Below are 16588 nucleotides of genomic sequence, written 5' to 3'. Positions count from 1 at the left end.
AGCTCAGCCAGGACCCCGACTACCTGTTCAACCCTGACGGTGAGAGCAGTTCCCCGGGGAGCCCGGCTGTCGCCCCGCCATGCCCAAGCACAGCCGTTCGGGGGCAGAGGAACCGCGGCCGGCACTGGGAGCGGGGCTGCGGGGCGCTGCCTCCCGTCAGCCAAGCGGGGCTCCGGGGCTGCGGGGCTCCGGGGCGCTGCCTCCCGCCGGCTCGGGGCCGCAGTGCCGTGCCGGGCCCGGGGCTGCGCCGGGCCGTTCGCAGGCGCCGGGCGCCCTCTTGTGCGCGCAGGGACGCAGGGCCCGGGGGAGCCCCACCTGCAGGGCCCGCAGGGGCTGCCTCTGCAAACGCAACGTGTCCGTGAAGGAGCAAACCCTTAAAAGGCGGGAGAATCTGCTCAAATTCCGCCCGTCGTGACAGACCAGCTGCGGGCCATCTGGGGGTACCAGATGCTCTGTGCCCCGCTTCAAGGCTAGCTCCTAAAGAGAACAGCCTCACTCTGCTCTACAGAGTGCTGGCAGGGCATCACCCCACACTGGACATAGGATTATCTAAAGGTTTGCTTTGGAACGGATTTTTGATGTAACTCACTAGATCAGATATATAGCTCCATCCAGCCTGGTCTTGAACACTTTCAGGAATAGAACATCCATAACTTCTCTGGGCAACCTGCTCCAGTGCCTCATCACCCTCATAATGAAGATTTTTTTCTCTACTAGCAAATCTAAATTTCTCCTCTTATAGTTGAAAAACATTTCCCCTTGTCCTATCACTATATGCCCATGCAAAAAGCTGTTCTCCCTCTTTTTAATAAGCCCTCTTCAAGTACTGCAAGGCTGCAATGAGGTCTCTCCAGAGCCTTCTCTTTTCCTTGCCAAACAATCCCATCTTTTGCAACCTGTCTTGTCTTTGTAGGAGAGGAGCTCCAGCCCTTTTACCATCTTTGTGGCTCTCCTCTGGAACCCCTCTAACATGTCAATGTTTTTCTTGTGCCAAGCACCCCGTATTTGGATGCAGAACTCCAGATGGGCTCTCACAAGGACATTTCACTAATGCCCCAGCAGCAACATTTGCTGGGCCATCCCTGTGTAACTGCATGGCACAAACCAATGCCTCAATGGGGAGAAATGGGGACAGTAAGCCTTGGGAGAGGCACAAGGCAACCTACAGTCACCAGCACAGCTCAAGACTATTCAAAAGCCTCTAAGGAGAGGCCTAAGGAGATAATCCTTAATTTTGGCCACTCCCCTCCTTGAAGTCTCTGCAGCTTTGCTCACCATGTCCAGGGGAGCCGGGCAGCAGTGGAAGTCCCAGTAGAAGGGCAGTCCTGACAGCTCGCTCTTCACGTGCAGCCTGAGGCCACTGGGAGAGCGGTGGCAGGAGAAGGCAGTGGCGGCACCTGGCTGCCCTGCCAGCAAGGGGCACATCAAGCTGCACAAGTGGTTCAGGAAGGAGGACACGTGGACAGTCAGCCGCTTGTTCAGCTCCTGGGAAAAGGCAAGGTTAGGGGGTGTAGCACTGGGGAAAAAACAGCAGAAATCCCAGCACCAAAGGAGTCAAACTACTGCATGTTCCACAAAAAGCCATCCCTGGGCCTCGGCTTCCAGCTGACATGACATTCCTCACTGATTCTCCCAAGCCAGCCATGTTGGGAAGACTCTCCTATCCTGCCAGTCCAGAATGGGCAGGGTGCAGCAGTCTGCTCTAGCACATCTGTTCTGCATGCCACCACAAGCACCATAGCCTGGCTGAGAGCCCACAGCAGGACAATCTGCCAGAGCTGGGGATGGCTGCAGCCATCTGCCCATCCCTCCTGCCACCAGCATTATGTGACACAGGGACGGACATGCCACTCCAATGGCACATGAGGGCCTGGGCACATGGGCTGAGGAGATGAGGCACAGCTCCATGCATTTTTGGGGGCCAAGCTGACAGGATGCCCCATAAGAGACTACTAGCTATGAATGTGAACAGAATCTCTCTGTCATGAGTAGAAGGCAGCCTTGTTTCCAGCTCCTCTTTAGTACATTGACCTTGGGGAAACCAGCTGCCCATGCAGCCCACAAGTGAAGAGACTGTGCCAGCCTCTGTATGCAGACCCACCTGGCTGCCCCAGGCATGCTGAACAGAGTGGCCCACTCTCCCTAGAGATGGGTGTTTGGCCAAGGGGGGTGACAGGGTATGGGCAGAGCCGCACAGGGACTTCCCAGGTTGGGCATTTGCACCCGAGCCCAGTCAGACCCAGCAGCCATTGTGTCACCAAGCAATTTATGCGGGAATGTCAGCTGCTGGGAGGAGAAAAAGAGGCCCCTGGCCTCTTCAGATACTCACCTTGGACCTTTGTCCCACAGCCTCGGCGCCTGCCCTCTCGTACCAGACACAGCTGAGGTCAGAGATCAGCAGGATATAGCCGGTATCCCTGAAGCACACTTTGGCAAGAAAACTGGACTCACCAAAGCGAACAGAAGCCCAGGGCTGGGTCAGGAGGCTGCTTTCCAGCTCCTCGGAGCCCTCCATCTGCAAAAGAGCAACCAGATCTCTGCCTCAACCCCCGCCCAGGCACGACTGGTCCCTGGGGTGGCCTCAAGGGACCGGCAGTCCCAGCTGGCCCATTTGTGACCCGCCAGCACAGAAGTGAGGATACTCAGCCAGCTCTGGTCACACATGCAAGCAGCAGAGCTGGGCCGTGTGTTTTGGGAGCTTGCTGCAGGGCAGGTCCTGCCGCAGCTCACAAGAAGCACCCCAGACGCTCCAGCAGGCGCACGGCAGTGGAACTGCCGCCTCCCCGGGCTATCCGCTGCTTGCTGGCGCTAACACGCCAAGACCTCTATGCCCAAACGAGCAGTGAGGCTGCCCCGCCGGCACCGGGCGGGGGGCTGGGCGCTGCACCCTCCTCCTGCTGGGGCATCCCATCCCGGCGCTCCAGGCGAGCCCTGCCGGCACGGACACGGGCAGGGTGCCGGCAGCCACTGCCGCTTCCCGCTCCTCCCTGGGACGGGCTCCACGCTCCCAAAGCACTCGGGAACCCAGCGATCGCGGCTGCCCGCGGGCCTCGGGCTCTGCGGAGCCGCAGCATTACCCGGGGGCAGGAGGAGCCGGCGGCCGGGGGGTGCAGAGCCTCGGGCTCTTTTTCCAAAACTCCTCGGGCTTGCGAGCGGCGCCGGGCCGGAGGCAGGGCAGACTACGGCTCCCGGCATGCTGCTCTCTTCCGCGGCGTGCGGGGCCGGGGCACGCCGGGATGTGCGCTCCCTGCGCTCCTAGAATGGCCGTCCCTTCCCCACAGCCCCCGGAGCGTGCTGGTGTTCCCCTGCCTGCACATAAGGACAGCGAGCCGAGCTGGATATCCCTCTAGAGCGGCCGCGGCTGCCGAAGGGAGTGCCACGGCCGAGATGCTGATGGGGACCGAAATGCTTTAGGACTTTTATCTGCGCTTGCGTCTGCTGCGAAATGTCCTGGCACTAGTGCCCAGCTGGGTACAGAGCCCTGTACAGCCGGAGAGGCAGCGCAGGGCTGCTCCTGTTCCTTGGCCCCAGGTGTATCCCTGAGCTCCAGGGTGCCGGGGCACGCACCCGCCCCGCTGCCCTGCCAGGGCTGCGGGACCCGGCTGCTGCAGCGCAGTGAGCCCTGCATGGCTGGGGCTGCACGTGCCTCTGGCCCCATGCCTGCGCACAGAGCAGCATTGTGCCAGCTTGGCACACCACACATCCCAGTTCCCTCCACACTGAGGCCCACCCCAACCCCAGGTACTGATTTCCAAACCTCATCACTCATTCTCTGGCTGTGATCCCCCACCAGCACGCCGTGCATTGAGGCCATCCAGGCTGGGCTCACACACTGCCCCTGAGTCTCCCATTTACACTCTTTGCACACACCCCTCCACTCACCCCTCTCCCCAGCATGCCAGCTGCAGCCACCTCCTAGGGCAGTGGGGTCATGGCACAGCGTGTGCAGCCTGACAGGGAATCAGGGAACATGGGACTAGGCAAGGACTCTGCAGTGCAGGACAGACTAGCTTGCATGATCTTGTTTGGGTTGCAGGACCCAGCTGGACTTTGGGCGCAGCTGAAATTTAAGGTCAGGTGGGGGTGCTGGTTGGATGAGGATGAGCTGGGCATTATCCTGCTGTGTACAACGGTGGGGGTCACAGAGAGCTGGGGAAAGAGAGCTCACACCTAGTGACACACAGTGCCACTTCATCCCTCCCACCCTGCATCCACCTTTGGGTGTTTCACCTTGGCACCAGGTGGAGGGAGATGTTCTTCTTCAGGGAAATCCTCTATCGGCTAGTGTAGTCACAAGAGCAATGCCTAGGGGGTTTTATATGGTGAGCACTACTGGAACTATCGACTGTAGGTGAAAGGGTGTTCATTGTTTAGGAAACTGAGCTGAGTTGCACTACCAGCCTGAAGCATCTTGGAGTGCCAGAGCATTGGTATATACCTGGTGCCATGGGCATCGAGGGGCCATAGGCACAACTGGGACACAGCAGGAGGAGGGTATGGACAGCCAGCTGTTCCTGAGCACAGTGCCAGCAGGTAAACATAGCCACGGTGACAGTCCTTTGGGGCTGGCCAAAGCACTGAACCCTCCCCATGTCATGTCCACGGATGAGGGTGTATTTTACAGGTACCCACATCCTCAGCTGCAGTGGCACCAGGTGGCCCTGCCCTCCTGTCACAGTCCTCAGGGGCAACAGCGTTGCCCCAAGGTAAATCCCAGCTGGAAAGAAAACCCCTGGAAAAGGCAAAGTTGGTGAAGGTTTTTATATCTCTATCTCAAGCAGGGAAATTAGGTTTGTGTTAGGAATGGTGGAAGATCAGTCCTGGAAGGCTTCAGAAATAGGGAGCAAAGTGGCTCACAAGCTGCCTTGAGGGCACAGCCCTGTTTTCACACGAGACACCCCCAGATGACGGGTCAGGCCACAGTGTGCCAGGCAGGCATGTCTGTCTGGCTTGGCCTTATTGCTGGCTGCAGTTCCCCAGAGCTGGGTTTGGGGAGCAGGTGTGTCCCTTCCCCGGGGCCAGCAGTCCCCTCCTCAGTGGCACAGCTGCCCTCCTCCTCTTCTTCACTCCCTGGGCAGAGGAAGCAGCATGGAAAGGCTTTGCAGGAAGATGGCAGCAGCCTCCTTAGCCCAGCAGGGAGCTTATATGCTTGGTTGGCTTCCCCTCTCTCTCCATGGAGGTGACAGTCTCCAGCTCTGGCTTTCCATGGCTGCTCAGGAAGCAGCCCTCGTTCCTCCAGTGTTCCTGCAAGCAGGAAGGCGGGCAGTGAAATGGGACCCCCTTCTTCCTAGCCCACACCAGCCCCAGGACCCTCAGTAGGACTGTCTGGAGGCAGAGCTGGTGGTTTGCCCCATGGACAGATCCAGTCCTCAGAGCAGGGCACCTAGGGTAGCCCCTCACCTGAGACTGTGTTCTCCAGAAAAAATGACAAGAAGCCAGTTAAGAAGACAGGGCCCATAAGCAGGGAGAGGAAGAGGAGGTCCAGTGGCACCCAGCCTGCAGGGACAGTGCCAGAATCAGCCAGGAGGTCCCAGCCCAGCCAGGGAAAAGGGGCACGAGCAGCCATGGCAGAATCAGGGATTGAAGAGGTAGCTTCCTGCTGCCATGAGCTGACCCAGGCTCCCAGAACACTGGAGATGTGTGCTCACCATGCCATGGGACTCAAGGCTCTGCCTTGCCTAGCGAATGTCCCTCATACCTGTGGCCAGGGGAGCCAGAGCCGTGCCGAACCAGCGCGGTACCAGCAGTGCCATGAACATGGCAAAGCCAACAATGAAGATGTTCCTCCCCGAGTCAATGTCTGTGTACTGGAAGTAGGAGATCCCCGTGCCCACAGCCACGGCGTAGGTTACACAAAGCACCCCTCCTGCGAGGGGCAGGAGTCAGGAGGTGCCAGGCAGGCTGCAGGTGCTGCAGCAAGGGGCAGGGCGGGGTACCCACCGTGAACTGCCAGTGGGACATGGGTGAGGAGCCCTGCCAGCCTCGGGGACAGGCCCAGCACCATGCACAGCAGGGCGCTTACTTGCACCGAGCGGCGAGAGCCAGCCTGGGAAAGAAGAGTGGGAAAGTGAGCATGGGTAGCATCACCCCCTGCTCTGTCTCCCACCCCCTTCTGCTACACACACACCTGCCTTTCCCAGCGCTGGCTCGGTGACAGCCTGGCAATTATGTGTAGTCCTGCCCACCTGCTCGACTGCCTCCCCACCCCTTGCCAGCCCATTTCCCCCTGCTTTGGCATACCTGCGTGAGGCCAGCGGCACAGGCGTTGGCGATGCTGGAGGCTGTGCCCCCTGCACTGCCCAGCAGTCCCGCCAGGACACTGCCCAGCCCTTCCATGCACAGCCCCCGGTTACAGGCGTGAGGGGGCAGCCGGGGGGCTCGCAGCAGCCTCCTGCACAGCATGTAGCAGCCCACAGAGTTCATGCTGCAGCCCATGGCCATGGCAATGCCCACTGCCAGCGCCCGGGCCGTGAGCAGCGGCCACCTCCACGCTCCTGCAGCGGAGGGAAGAGGGACAGGTGATACAAATCCTGTCCAAACATGGATGTCTGCACTCAACCCTGCTGCCCCCCACCTGCATAGGGGATGTGGATCCAAGGCGCATTGGAGGTGCTGTTGGCCCAGGACAGCTGTGCCATGGTCACATCCAGTGATTCCCAGGGAACGTGGAAGTAGCTGAGGATGGCACAGACAATGCAGACACCAGCAAATGGGAGCAGTACCTGCAAGGCAGAAGGGGACCCTCAGCAGGGGACCCTCCTCCCCTGCCTGCCATGGCTAGCACCACATCCCTATCCTGTCACATCTCCCAAGGATGTCATGCCACATCTCCCCTTACCCCTGCAGGAAGCATCCCAAGCTGTTCTGGTCCAACACCCTAGGTCCCCAACACTTCCCCAGAAGCATCCATGTTCTGGGAGCTGCAACCAAGCTTTTCATGCCTGCCTGTGCACCAGGTCTCACCTAACCCCACAGCAAAGAGACAGGCTTAGAGAGAGAAGCCTGGTGACAGTGAAGAGAGCAGACAAACCCCAGTACCGAGAATGTGCGCAGGGTGGGAGCTGAATACTCTGTGGTGCCCTCCCAGGCATGGGGCCCGGCACAGAAGGGCAGGTGACAGGACTGCAGGTGTTGGGAGAAGGTGACAGCGAGGAGCACGAGCCTAGGAGAGTGAGCACAGGTCACCACACAGCATCACAGTCACTGATGGGGCCCCAAATGTGCACCGTGCACTGCAGGGGTGCCCCATCCCTGTCCTGCTGGTGAAAGAAAGGCCCAGGAGCTGCCCACCACTATAGCCCCAGGGCTCACATACAGCAGTGCTACTCCCCAGCTGGTGGAGCAGAAGAAAGCAGCTTCCTTGTATGCAGAGAGCCCGATGATGGAGAGGCTGGGGGCCAGGACCATGGGCCCGCAGTGCCGTGCTGCCCACCCACACACGCCAGACACCCCCAGCGCCAGCTGAATCAGCCCAGAGATCAGCACTGCTCCAGAGACCTGTAAGAGGAAAGGATGGGCCTGTGGGGCAGGGTACATGAAGAGCAGTCCAACCTTCCCTTGGACCCAGTCCCACTGCCCCAACAGCTGGGAACAAGCACTTGTTTCATGTGCTCTGCTCACCCCAAGCATAGAGAAAAATATACATGGACATGCATCATGATCCCCGTTCCCTTTGCAGCTCTCTTCATGGCAAATCCCAGGAAAAGAGACTGGGGGTGCAGGGATACAGGTGACAAGTGGAAAGCTGATGGAGAGGGATAGCAACCCCCATTCCAGCACAGGAGTACCCACCTCTTGCAGTGAGTCAACCCAGCTCCCTGTGTCTCTGCAATGAGGTACAAGGCATGTACTGGCCATGGCTGTGCCTGGAAGGGAATTTTGGAAGGGTGGGATACACATGGATCCTGGGCTCCTGGAGCTGTGTCCAAGAGGCTGCAGTAAGGTGACTGCTGGCTGCAGAAGGGGAGGTGTGCCAGCATCTCCATCCCATAAGTCCTGGCCCCGGGGAGGTGACAAGATACATTGCAAGTGCACTCAGGAGTGAGTAGGGTGCTGTGCAGCATCACCAGAAGGGCCAGCAGGCAGGACCCCTTGCTACCCCTCATCCCTACTCCACGTACCATCATTGCCATTCCCCTGGAACCAGAACAGCCCAGGCTCCAAGGGACACAGGCTCCAGGGCTGTGCTTACCATTCCTGTCTGTGCTGGCACCCGGGGACAGGTGGGAGCTCAGCACCATGGCAGGAACCAGGTACTCAAAGGATGGGATTTGAACCAGCGGCAACCTGAGGAAGGGGACAACAACAGCACATTAGGGAGGAAGGACAGGGAAGGGAACGGGGCTGCTCCAAAAGCCCAGACTGCCAGAGGAACAGGGGTGGGAAGGGAAGCAGATAAGAACCCCAAAGTGGCAGGAGGTTACCCCACATTCTACATGTGCCCTGGTACATCCCAAGTGACAGCACATGGAGTGGATGCAGCTGTCAGAGGCTTTGCTGAATCCCATACCAGCCTGTGTGGGCAGCACTGGCATCAGATGGTGCGAAGGAGCTGTGTATGATGTTGGAGCAAGGCAGCGAGGAGCTAGAGGGAAAGTTTTTCTACAGGTGTGTGTGAGAGGGAGGAGACATCTGTGACAACTGTGCAGAGATGCCGAACAGAGAGGTTTTCCTTGTGCCCCTTCCCACTTCCCCTGCTCACCGGCTCCCCAGGGTGGTCTGCAGCACTGTGGAGATGCCGCAGGTGAAGAGGCTTCGTGCCAGCAGCTTGCTGGTGGTGTGGGCATGAGGTGGCTCCTGGGGCAGGGTGGGCAGCAGGAGGAGGTGGAAGATGCAGAGCAAGGAGGTCTGCACAGCCAGGTGCTGTGCAGGGAAGAGATGGAGCAGTCACAACTCCTTGCAGCACCCAGAGCTGCAGCTCCCCATGCCCAGGCCCCCTGAGAGGGTGGATGCCCACTGACACCACCTGGGTAACACTCACTATTGCCCACTCCTCTCCCAGCCACACTGACCAGAGCCCTACACCCTTTGCCTGGCAGGATGCAGCCCCTGCCCTGCAAGCTGAGAAAATCCCAGCCCTCTTATCATCCTATCTCTCTGGCTGCTCACTGTGGTCCCCCCTTACCTGAAGGGCTAAGCAGCAGCTCATCATCCAGGAGCACATCTTCTGGGAGGAGCAGGATGTGAGCATGGGGCTCCCAGCTCCAGGTGCTCTGCCACGGCCCCCATTCATGCTGCTGCCTTCCCCACACTGCTCCCAGTTTTCAGTGCAGAGGTTGGGCAGGCTCCCACCCCCAAGAGCTCCTCCCAAATCCTCACATGCCTGAACTTCCACCTTCTGCAGGAGCTGCCCCAGGGTTAGCCATTAACTTGGATTGGTTAGTTATCTGCCTTTGTGGCCAGGAATGTAAGTGTCACCTTGGTATGTCACCATGAGGGCCAGGTGACAGGCAGCCATCAGACACTATTACAATGCCAACTACCCACAGCCTGGGTCCCATCACTGCCTCTGTGGGCAAGCACTGGGTAGGCCACAGCCTTGACACCTCGTCCTTCATGTGCTCAGACTACTCCCACCAGCAGCATCCTCCAGCTTTGGTATGCCCTGCTCATGGTTGTGTCACCCCTGCATCTGCAGGGGCATCTGCTGCCCTCCTGGTCCAGCCTGGTCTCTAGTGGGGTCTATTATATCCCCTATTCTCCTAGGAGAGCACTGAATCCTGCCACTGGGCAAGGATGCCAGGGACAGGAGCTGCCTGCTTGGCTGCAAAGGGATGCTCATGTTTTTGTCACGGGGCAGAGGTGGCTGTGTCAGTGACCTGGCCAAGCCCGTGCTGCTCAAGGCTCACTCATTAACAGGTAAGGCTTTGGAGAGCAAAGAGCAGTGAAGAGAACATGCATTCCCCACATTCCCAAGGATGGGGATCCTCCTCTCTCCTGTTGTCCCTGCCTGCACCAGACCCAATATCCCTCCTGTCAGGAGAGAGACTCAGGACAGGCCTTGCAGGTCTCCTGGGCTCACTGGCAGCACCTAGGGTTTGTCTTGCACAGCAGCTCCAGGAGCAGGCACAGCTGCATGGACATGGCTCTGCTCTGGGGCAGGCATGCTGCCAGTATGGAGCAGCTCAGCAGGATGAGGCAGGCACACAGCAAGAACTACTTTTATTGGAAGAGATTTGCATCTACAAAAGAGTGAAAAACAGGTGTAAAATCCACAGTAAAAAGAAGGGGCATGATGAGCTGGCCTGGTAAGCAAGACAAGGTGCCTTCTTCCCACTCTGAGGAGCAGTCAGGCACTGTTTTCTCACAGACACAGACAGCTGGGGTTTGGGATAGGGTCACACAGCACCCCAGATTCAAAACACCCAAGACAAGCAGGATAAGGAAGTTCAGCCCTAACCACACCTCATCCCCACCAAGCCCAGCAGAGCACAGCCACATTGGGGTACCTGCCTGGTGTCACTTTTGCAAGTTCCAAGAAGTGGCCTAACAGCCCCCAAATGTAAAAACTGCTATGACCAGCCAGCTCACTCCCACCTCCTTCAACCTCCTCTCCCGTACCCCAGGCACTCCACCTTCTCACTTGTGGTCACTGCCTTAGCCCCTCCAGCCTGCACACACAGTCCCAGCCTCCAACATCCCATATGCCACCTCTGTCCAACACCACTCACTACAGGAAGAGGTTCAATACCCTCTTTGCACGAGCACCCTAGCCCAAAGGCAACCCATATTTACCCTCCAGCTATTAAGTTCCCACCCCAGCAAGCCAGCTCTATGCCAACCTGTGCCAGCAGCCCCAAGTGAAGAACATCCCTGCCCTAGGTGGGGGGACACAAGTGCTGGTTTGAAAGTAATGCAGGGGCCTTCAGCCCCCTGCAATTCCAGGGATCAGGTGTCCCAGAAGTGCAAGGAAGTGAGTTGTGCCACACTAGAAGGGAAGGGGAAAGGGGCTGCCGTCCTATACTCCTAGCTGGGAAAAATGAAGCTCTTGATTCTACTGAGATCCATTGCAGTATGCAGGAAGCACTGCTTCAGCCCCAGGGGGTCCAGCCAGTCCTCACGGCTGGGGGCTGCATCCCATGTGGGGCCCGCAGCGGCTGAGCAGGCGTGGCAGTGCAGCACCGGGGGGGCCGGGAACACGGCGAGTCCAAAGGGGCCAGGCTGGCGGGGGGCTGCGCTGGGGGCGGTGCGGTTGGATCTCTCACAGGCAGTGGGCACTTTCCGGAAAGGACCGTGTGGGAGGTGCCTGTGCTGGGCCAGATCAGGGGCCTTTGGGTAGGACAGGGCTGTCATCACGCTGCTCCACAGGTAGAGCGCAGTGGCTGTGACACCTCCACGATGGGGCTCCTTGGTCGTCTCGTTCTCCCCCAGGCAACGGGTGCAGCTGCCTGAGGAGACATTGGGCAGCTCGGGATGGGGTTGGCCAGGGGCTGGGGCTGGCTGGGCATCCAGCTGGCACCTCCCCTCCTCAGGGAACAGCACAGGCCGGGGGGCTGCAGAGCTGACACTCCTTAGGCACACAGACCGGTGCACCACGGCGATGGAGGCGAAGATGGCTGCGAAGCCCGTCAGGTACACCACACCCAGGAGGCAGGCCAGCTAGGGAGAAGGCAAATGTTAGCCCAGACACCCCCAGACAGTCATGATGCAGCATGGCCATGATCAACCCAGCAGCCATGACAGGAAAAAGCATCACCAGCTCCAGGGCTGCATGCTGAGAGCAGGCAGCCACACTGCTAATGGTGGGCAGCACACAGCCTGCCCAAAACTGGGCCTAAATATCACAAACCAAAATGCCCTAAAAGCTAAAAGCCAACAGTTCCTGTTCAAAACCCTAGCTGGTACCCAGCTGCCTCCATGCCACACCATGTCCTTGCACTATGACTTATGGGGCTGTGGTCTGGCACAGGGCACACTATCCAGCACCAGGCTGCAGTGCCTCAGGCAGTGCAGCTGATTTGCATCTTCTGACAGCTTCCCTTTTCAACAGAGAACAAACCAAGGTGCTGGTCTCAGTGGAAAATAAGAGTCCTGCTCCAAATCCACAGCCTGCTGGGTCCCATGTTCTTGCATTAGCTGCTCTCCTATGCCCTTACCTTCACCACTTGCTGGTAGAACTGGCCCAGCACATGCTGCCACATGGACTGCTCCATGAGGACACACAGATCTGTGTAGGTGAACCAGCCACGCCACATGCCCTGTTTTTCAGCCACACTGCAAGAAGGAAAAAAAAAAAAAAAAAAAAGAATGATGGACACGATATGGACCTTCCCCATAAAAGCAGAAAAGCAGCTTCAGCCCAGGCAGGCTTGGAGAAGACCCTGCTTAAGCTCTCTAGCTAAGAGATGTCCCAACCTCTTATTTCACTGCAGCAGGGCCATCTCCAAGCAGGGGCAGAGCCAGGCTGCAACACAGATAAAGGGATCACCCCCACCCTAGACACCTACCGTCCCTCCAGCCAGCTCAGCACTTCAAACAGCTCCCGAGGATCTGTGTAGAGGCTCCAGTCCTGTCGGGACAGCAGTTAAAGGTCAGTGCAGTCAGGGCAGTCACCCAGCATCCAGACACATCATTCTCTATCCCTTCATGGGAGTATGTGGGAGAAAAACAGAAACCCAGACTCCCCTCGGTGTCTCTTTTCCCCTGCTCTGTGAAACAGTCGGCAGCAGTTGCAGTTTCACTTACAATGGCGCTCAGGAAGTTCATCTCCAGTGCGTTCATGGTCTGGACGTCCACCTTCCCTGCTGCTCCCCACTCGTCATTGAACACCTCCTCTTCCTCACCCTCATCGTACAGATACTTGCTTGCAACCATCTGAAAGTAGCACAAAGGACAGGATCTCAGCCTCCAGTGCGCTCACCTCCCACCATCCAGCCCAGTTACCCCCTGCCCACCGCTCACCATGGAGATCAGGAAGAGGTCTGAAGAGGAGATCTGCTGGAGGTATTCAGGGTTCCGGTGCCGGAGTCTCTCAATGTAAACCAGGGCCAACATCATGGAGCAGGGCGAGATGCAAGCTTCCCTGTAGGACAGGACAAGAGGCAATGCTACAAACATCCCAGGCACCAGGACACAGCTTGGCTGCTCCCTCCCCATGCAGACGGTAGGAAGGTTTAGCAATTGCTAGATAGATCACAGCCTTGCCAGCTCTGTGCCAGCTGTCCTGAGCTGCAGCAACAGAAAGTGCCAGGGATGCAGGGTGGGGAGCAGAAAGCCCTGGTTTCTCTTCCCAGGCACAGTCAGCTCCAAACTGAGCAGCCCTGCCTGCAGCAAGGCATGCTGCGAGGGCTCAGCTGCTGAGAGGAGACTCCAGGTTCAAATCTGGTTACCCAGGGAGCTGCAGATGCAGCCAGTACAGACTCCCAGTAACAAGAGCACATATGCACCCCAGAGAGCAGCATAAACTCGAAGCCAGCTGCATCAGGAAGTTGCTGTGACTGCTGTCTGTGCTTCTCTTTGACACTAATCAGGCGTAGGCACAAAGCCAGTGGCTGGCTCAGGAGACAAAGTGAGTCACAGGTAATACCAGAGCTCCAAGTTCTGATGCAGGACACGAAGGGACAGGTTTTGCTTCTTACCGAGATACATGAGACACATATTTCTTCTGGAGTCTGCGGATAGGACTGGGAGCCACTTTCTGCAGCAACTCCACAGCAATATCTAGGACAGAAAAGCACCAAAAGAGTTATTCCCATGTGGTCCAGCTCATGCCCACCTTTCCCCTTTTCCCTACAAGCCCATCAGGTCTTGGTGTTCGCTCAGCCCTTCAAGTTTAAATTAAACTATGACCTTATCAGAGGTCGGAGAGAAGTGAGGAACAAACACACAGGGCAGGCAAATCACAGCAGGAAGAGGATGTGAGTGACCAAGGCCCTGCAGCAGTGCCAGATCAGCAGGTCTGTGTCACAGGGATCCACCAGCAGTCAGCTGCAGAGGAACATCCTGCCCTCACCCTGCAGGACTTCAGACAGCCCTTCTGGAGGCCTTCTTGCTTCTTGGGCCTGGTGTCATAGCACATCTTCATGGTGCTTTGCTTCCCTCCAACCACCAGCATCTTCCCCCTCCAGATCTCACCAGCACACATCCAGCTCACCCTACACCACCCCGAGATGATGGAGTAGGAGGCACCCATGTGACCAGGAGCCTGAAGGCACCAACAGGTACCAAAGCACCTACAGGGTGTAACAGCAGGCCAGCCTGCTTTCCCTGCACTCAGGGACATGCCTCAGCATTCAAGCACAGACACTGACAGACTGGCAGATGGCTCCAGCAGCTCCCATCTCACTTTCCTACACAACAGGACCAGCTGGAGCATCCCAAGCAGCACCATAGTGTGATGCTAGGCAAGAAGTGCTTTAGATAGGAAACTTCATTTTGTTTCTGAGCCCTTGCCTGACAGAATTGAGAGCACAGTTCATCCCAGCAGCCTTGCATTTCCAGCTACCAGAGGAAGCATCACTGTACCCCTCCTTTCTGTCTCTCCAGTAACTAAGAGAACACCTGCACTAACATGAGTGATTTGCCCAAAGAGCAGCCACCAAGCTCAGAACACACTGCTCTGAGGAACTTCCCTACACCATTCAGGTCACACCACTACTATGATGTGCAGCCAGGCAGACACAGCTCCAGCCACCCACTGGCTGTGCCCAGCCTCTCCCACTGCTGCTGCTCTCTCTGCCCTTCCAGGCCACCACTGTGCCACCACAGAGGCAGTACCAACATCACAAGTGATCCCTACAAGCTCATCCTGATATGAAACAAATTCTTCAGCCCACAAATCCAACTCAGAACAGGGAAGGGACAGCAGGGATCCCTGTCCTAGAGGGAAGGGACAGCAGCTGATCAGTTTCCCATCTCACAGCACAGCACACTGAGTGTGGTTACTGTTCTTCTGTCTCCAAAGGAACAAATCCACATTTCAACTTCTCTCCTCAGCCAGTCCCATACTGCCTTCTGCAACCAACCTCCAACACTAAAGACCTTTTCCTGCTATTCCACTCTCCCAACAAGCCTCTATCTTGTTTGAGAACAGTGCCATAAATTTGCCATGTAGCAATGACACATGTGTACCAAAACAGATGTCATAGTCCTGGGCCCCATTTTTTGAAAGCAGCTAGTGAAGGAAGGCTGTAAAAGCAGAACAGCCCATGGTCACATTCTCCATGTGCCACTTTTGCCCCCAGCTGCTGGAACCACAGCATTTCCTGAGTGCAAGGCAATCCTTGCAGTTAATAGCCCTCAACAGTTTTCCTGCATGACTCTACCCTTTGAACTGTCCTCCATGGAACAGTCCCACCTTGCACCCCAGTGTAATGTCAGCCTCAAGCCTCCCTCACACTGCTTGTGTTGGAACTCGTGACTCCCAGCAGTGCCCAGGCAGCTGGCTGCTCTGCCCCCACATGCTCAGCATCCTCCTCCTCGCCAAGGCACACCACACACAGCCTTCTGGCAACTTCAGCCTGTTCCCCTAGCAAGTAGCTCATGGAAATGCTGAGAACTCCACACAGTGAAGGCCCTCTAGCAAACCACTGCATGCCCTTTTCCACTCCTCTCCACCATCACCTGCACGAGCTCCTCAGCCTTAACCCAACCTTGTCCTTCTGCTCCCCAAAACACTGCTGAATTGAGAGGCAAAAAAATTGTGATTCAGACAAACACAGCAAGAACTTGTCACCTTGCTGCTCACGACTAGAAGCTGAACAAAGCCCTGAGTGTTTTGCAGAGCACAAGCAATTATCTAAGACAGCTCTGAGCAAGAACAAGTTCACAACCTGCTCTGCCAAGGAATTCACAAGCAACGTAAAGGACTTTATACACCAGTATAACGATGTCAAAAATGCAGCAACAGCCAGACAGGGCAACAAAACAGAGAACAGAAACCATGAGGCTCTGCCAACCTGCCCTGCTGTGTTGTACAGAGAGGGAAAGGCTGGGCAGGGGTGGGATTTGGCGCTGGGGAGGAAGCAGGTGACCTATTGGTCTCGGCCCCTTGGGCTACTTCCAACCCCTTTGACTCAGCATTACCATCTGGGGACAATCGGCAACCCACCTGCCACAGGGCTGGAGAGATTATCCAGGCTGCAGTCTTTGTCCCAGCCATAATAGAGCCGCTTCCGCACTCTCTCGCTCAGCTGCTGGTGCCTGGGCAGGAACTGTGGGCACACAGAGGAACGTGAGGAAGGGCAGAGCGCTCCCATACCGCGCCTTCCACCCCGCCCCAGCTCAGGGCTACTACACCGGGCCGGGGCGTGCGGCCGCACGGGGCTCCGCGAGAGCGGGGGATAGCGGGATCACCCCGAGGGCCTGCTACGAGCAGGCCGGGCCGCGGACACTCACCGTGAACTCCTGGAACCCACTGAGGGAGAAGGCGCCCTCCTCGTCCAGCAGCAGCTCGTCCAGCTCCATCCTACCCGCTGGCAGGGCGGGGACTGACAGATCCCCTCCGGCGATACGGGGCCGGCTGTGAGGGCGCGGGGCCGGTCCGCTCCGCGGCCGAGGCCCGGTGCAGTGTCGGGAGCGGAGCCCTGAAAGCCGCTCCCAGCCTGACCGCCACGGCCCGCCCTGCCGCCCTTCCTGTTCCGGCGCGGGG

At 57.7% G+C, this 16588-nt stretch overlaps 3 protein-coding genes across 4 annotated transcripts in view; all 3 read right to left on the bottom strand.

Moving 5' to 3' along the window:
* The window catches only part of NHEJ1 (non-homologous end joining factor 1), a 41803-nt gene extending 38575 nt beyond the window's left edge, over nucleotides 1-3228 (bottom strand). The window contains exons 1-3 of one of the 2 annotated variants that reach the window (XM_064718129.1): nucleotides 3078-3228; nucleotides 2330-2515; nucleotides 1276-1485 (exon numbers count right to left, since the gene is read on the bottom strand). In XM_064718129.1, the coding sequence (XP_064574199.1) occupies nucleotides 1276-1485; nucleotides 2330-2515 (396 nt within the window). In that variant the 5' untranslated portion in view covers nucleotides 3078-3228. The remainder of the gene's footprint in view (nucleotides 1-1275; nucleotides 1486-2329; nucleotides 2516-3077) is intronic. The other variant, XM_064718130.1, reaches the window with a different exon arrangement.
* A 1528-nt stretch (nucleotides 3229-4756) lies between these two features.
* SLC23A3 (solute carrier family 23 member 3) lies at nucleotides 4757-10015 on the bottom strand. The gene is made up of 12 exons (XM_064718591.1): nucleotides 9125-10015; nucleotides 8702-8862; nucleotides 8192-8286; nucleotides 7792-7865; nucleotides 7316-7497; nucleotides 7039-7162; nucleotides 6575-6722; nucleotides 6241-6494; nucleotides 5941-6046; nucleotides 5699-5866; nucleotides 5401-5496; nucleotides 4757-5244 (listed from the first exon to the last, which is right to left on the bottom strand). The coding sequence occupies exons 1-12, from the start codon at nucleotides 9230-9232 to the stop codon at nucleotides 4913-4915; spliced, it is 1848 nt and encodes a 615-aa protein (XP_064574661.1). The 5' UTR covers nucleotides 9233-10015; the 3' UTR covers nucleotides 4757-4912.
* A 129-nt stretch (nucleotides 10016-10144) lies between these two features.
* Nucleotides 10145-16560, bottom strand: CNPPD1 (cyclin Pas1/PHO80 domain containing 1). Its single transcript, XM_064718593.1, has 8 exons — nucleotides 16336-16560; nucleotides 16049-16151; nucleotides 13578-13659; nucleotides 12901-13021; nucleotides 12685-12813; nucleotides 12447-12508; nucleotides 12096-12213; nucleotides 10145-11598 (listed from the first exon to the last, which is right to left on the bottom strand). Exons 1-8 carry the CDS (start codon nucleotides 16402-16404, stop codon nucleotides 10966-10968), a joined length of 1317 nt encoding a protein of 438 aa, XP_064574663.1. The 5' UTR covers nucleotides 16405-16560; the 3' UTR covers nucleotides 10145-10965.
* Nucleotides 16561-16588: the final 28 nt, after the last annotated feature.

This window comes from Zonotrichia leucophrys, chromosome 7 (genome assembly GCF_028769735.1).
Source record: "Zonotrichia leucophrys gambelii isolate GWCS_2022_RI chromosome 7, RI_Zleu_2.0, whole genome shotgun sequence".
In the NCBI taxonomy this organism is placed as follows: Eukaryota; Metazoa; Chordata; class Aves; order Passeriformes; family Passerellidae; genus Zonotrichia; species Zonotrichia leucophrys.
Note: the sequence above shows the minus strand (reverse complement) of the source record. Positions and strands in the feature narration are given on the sequence as shown.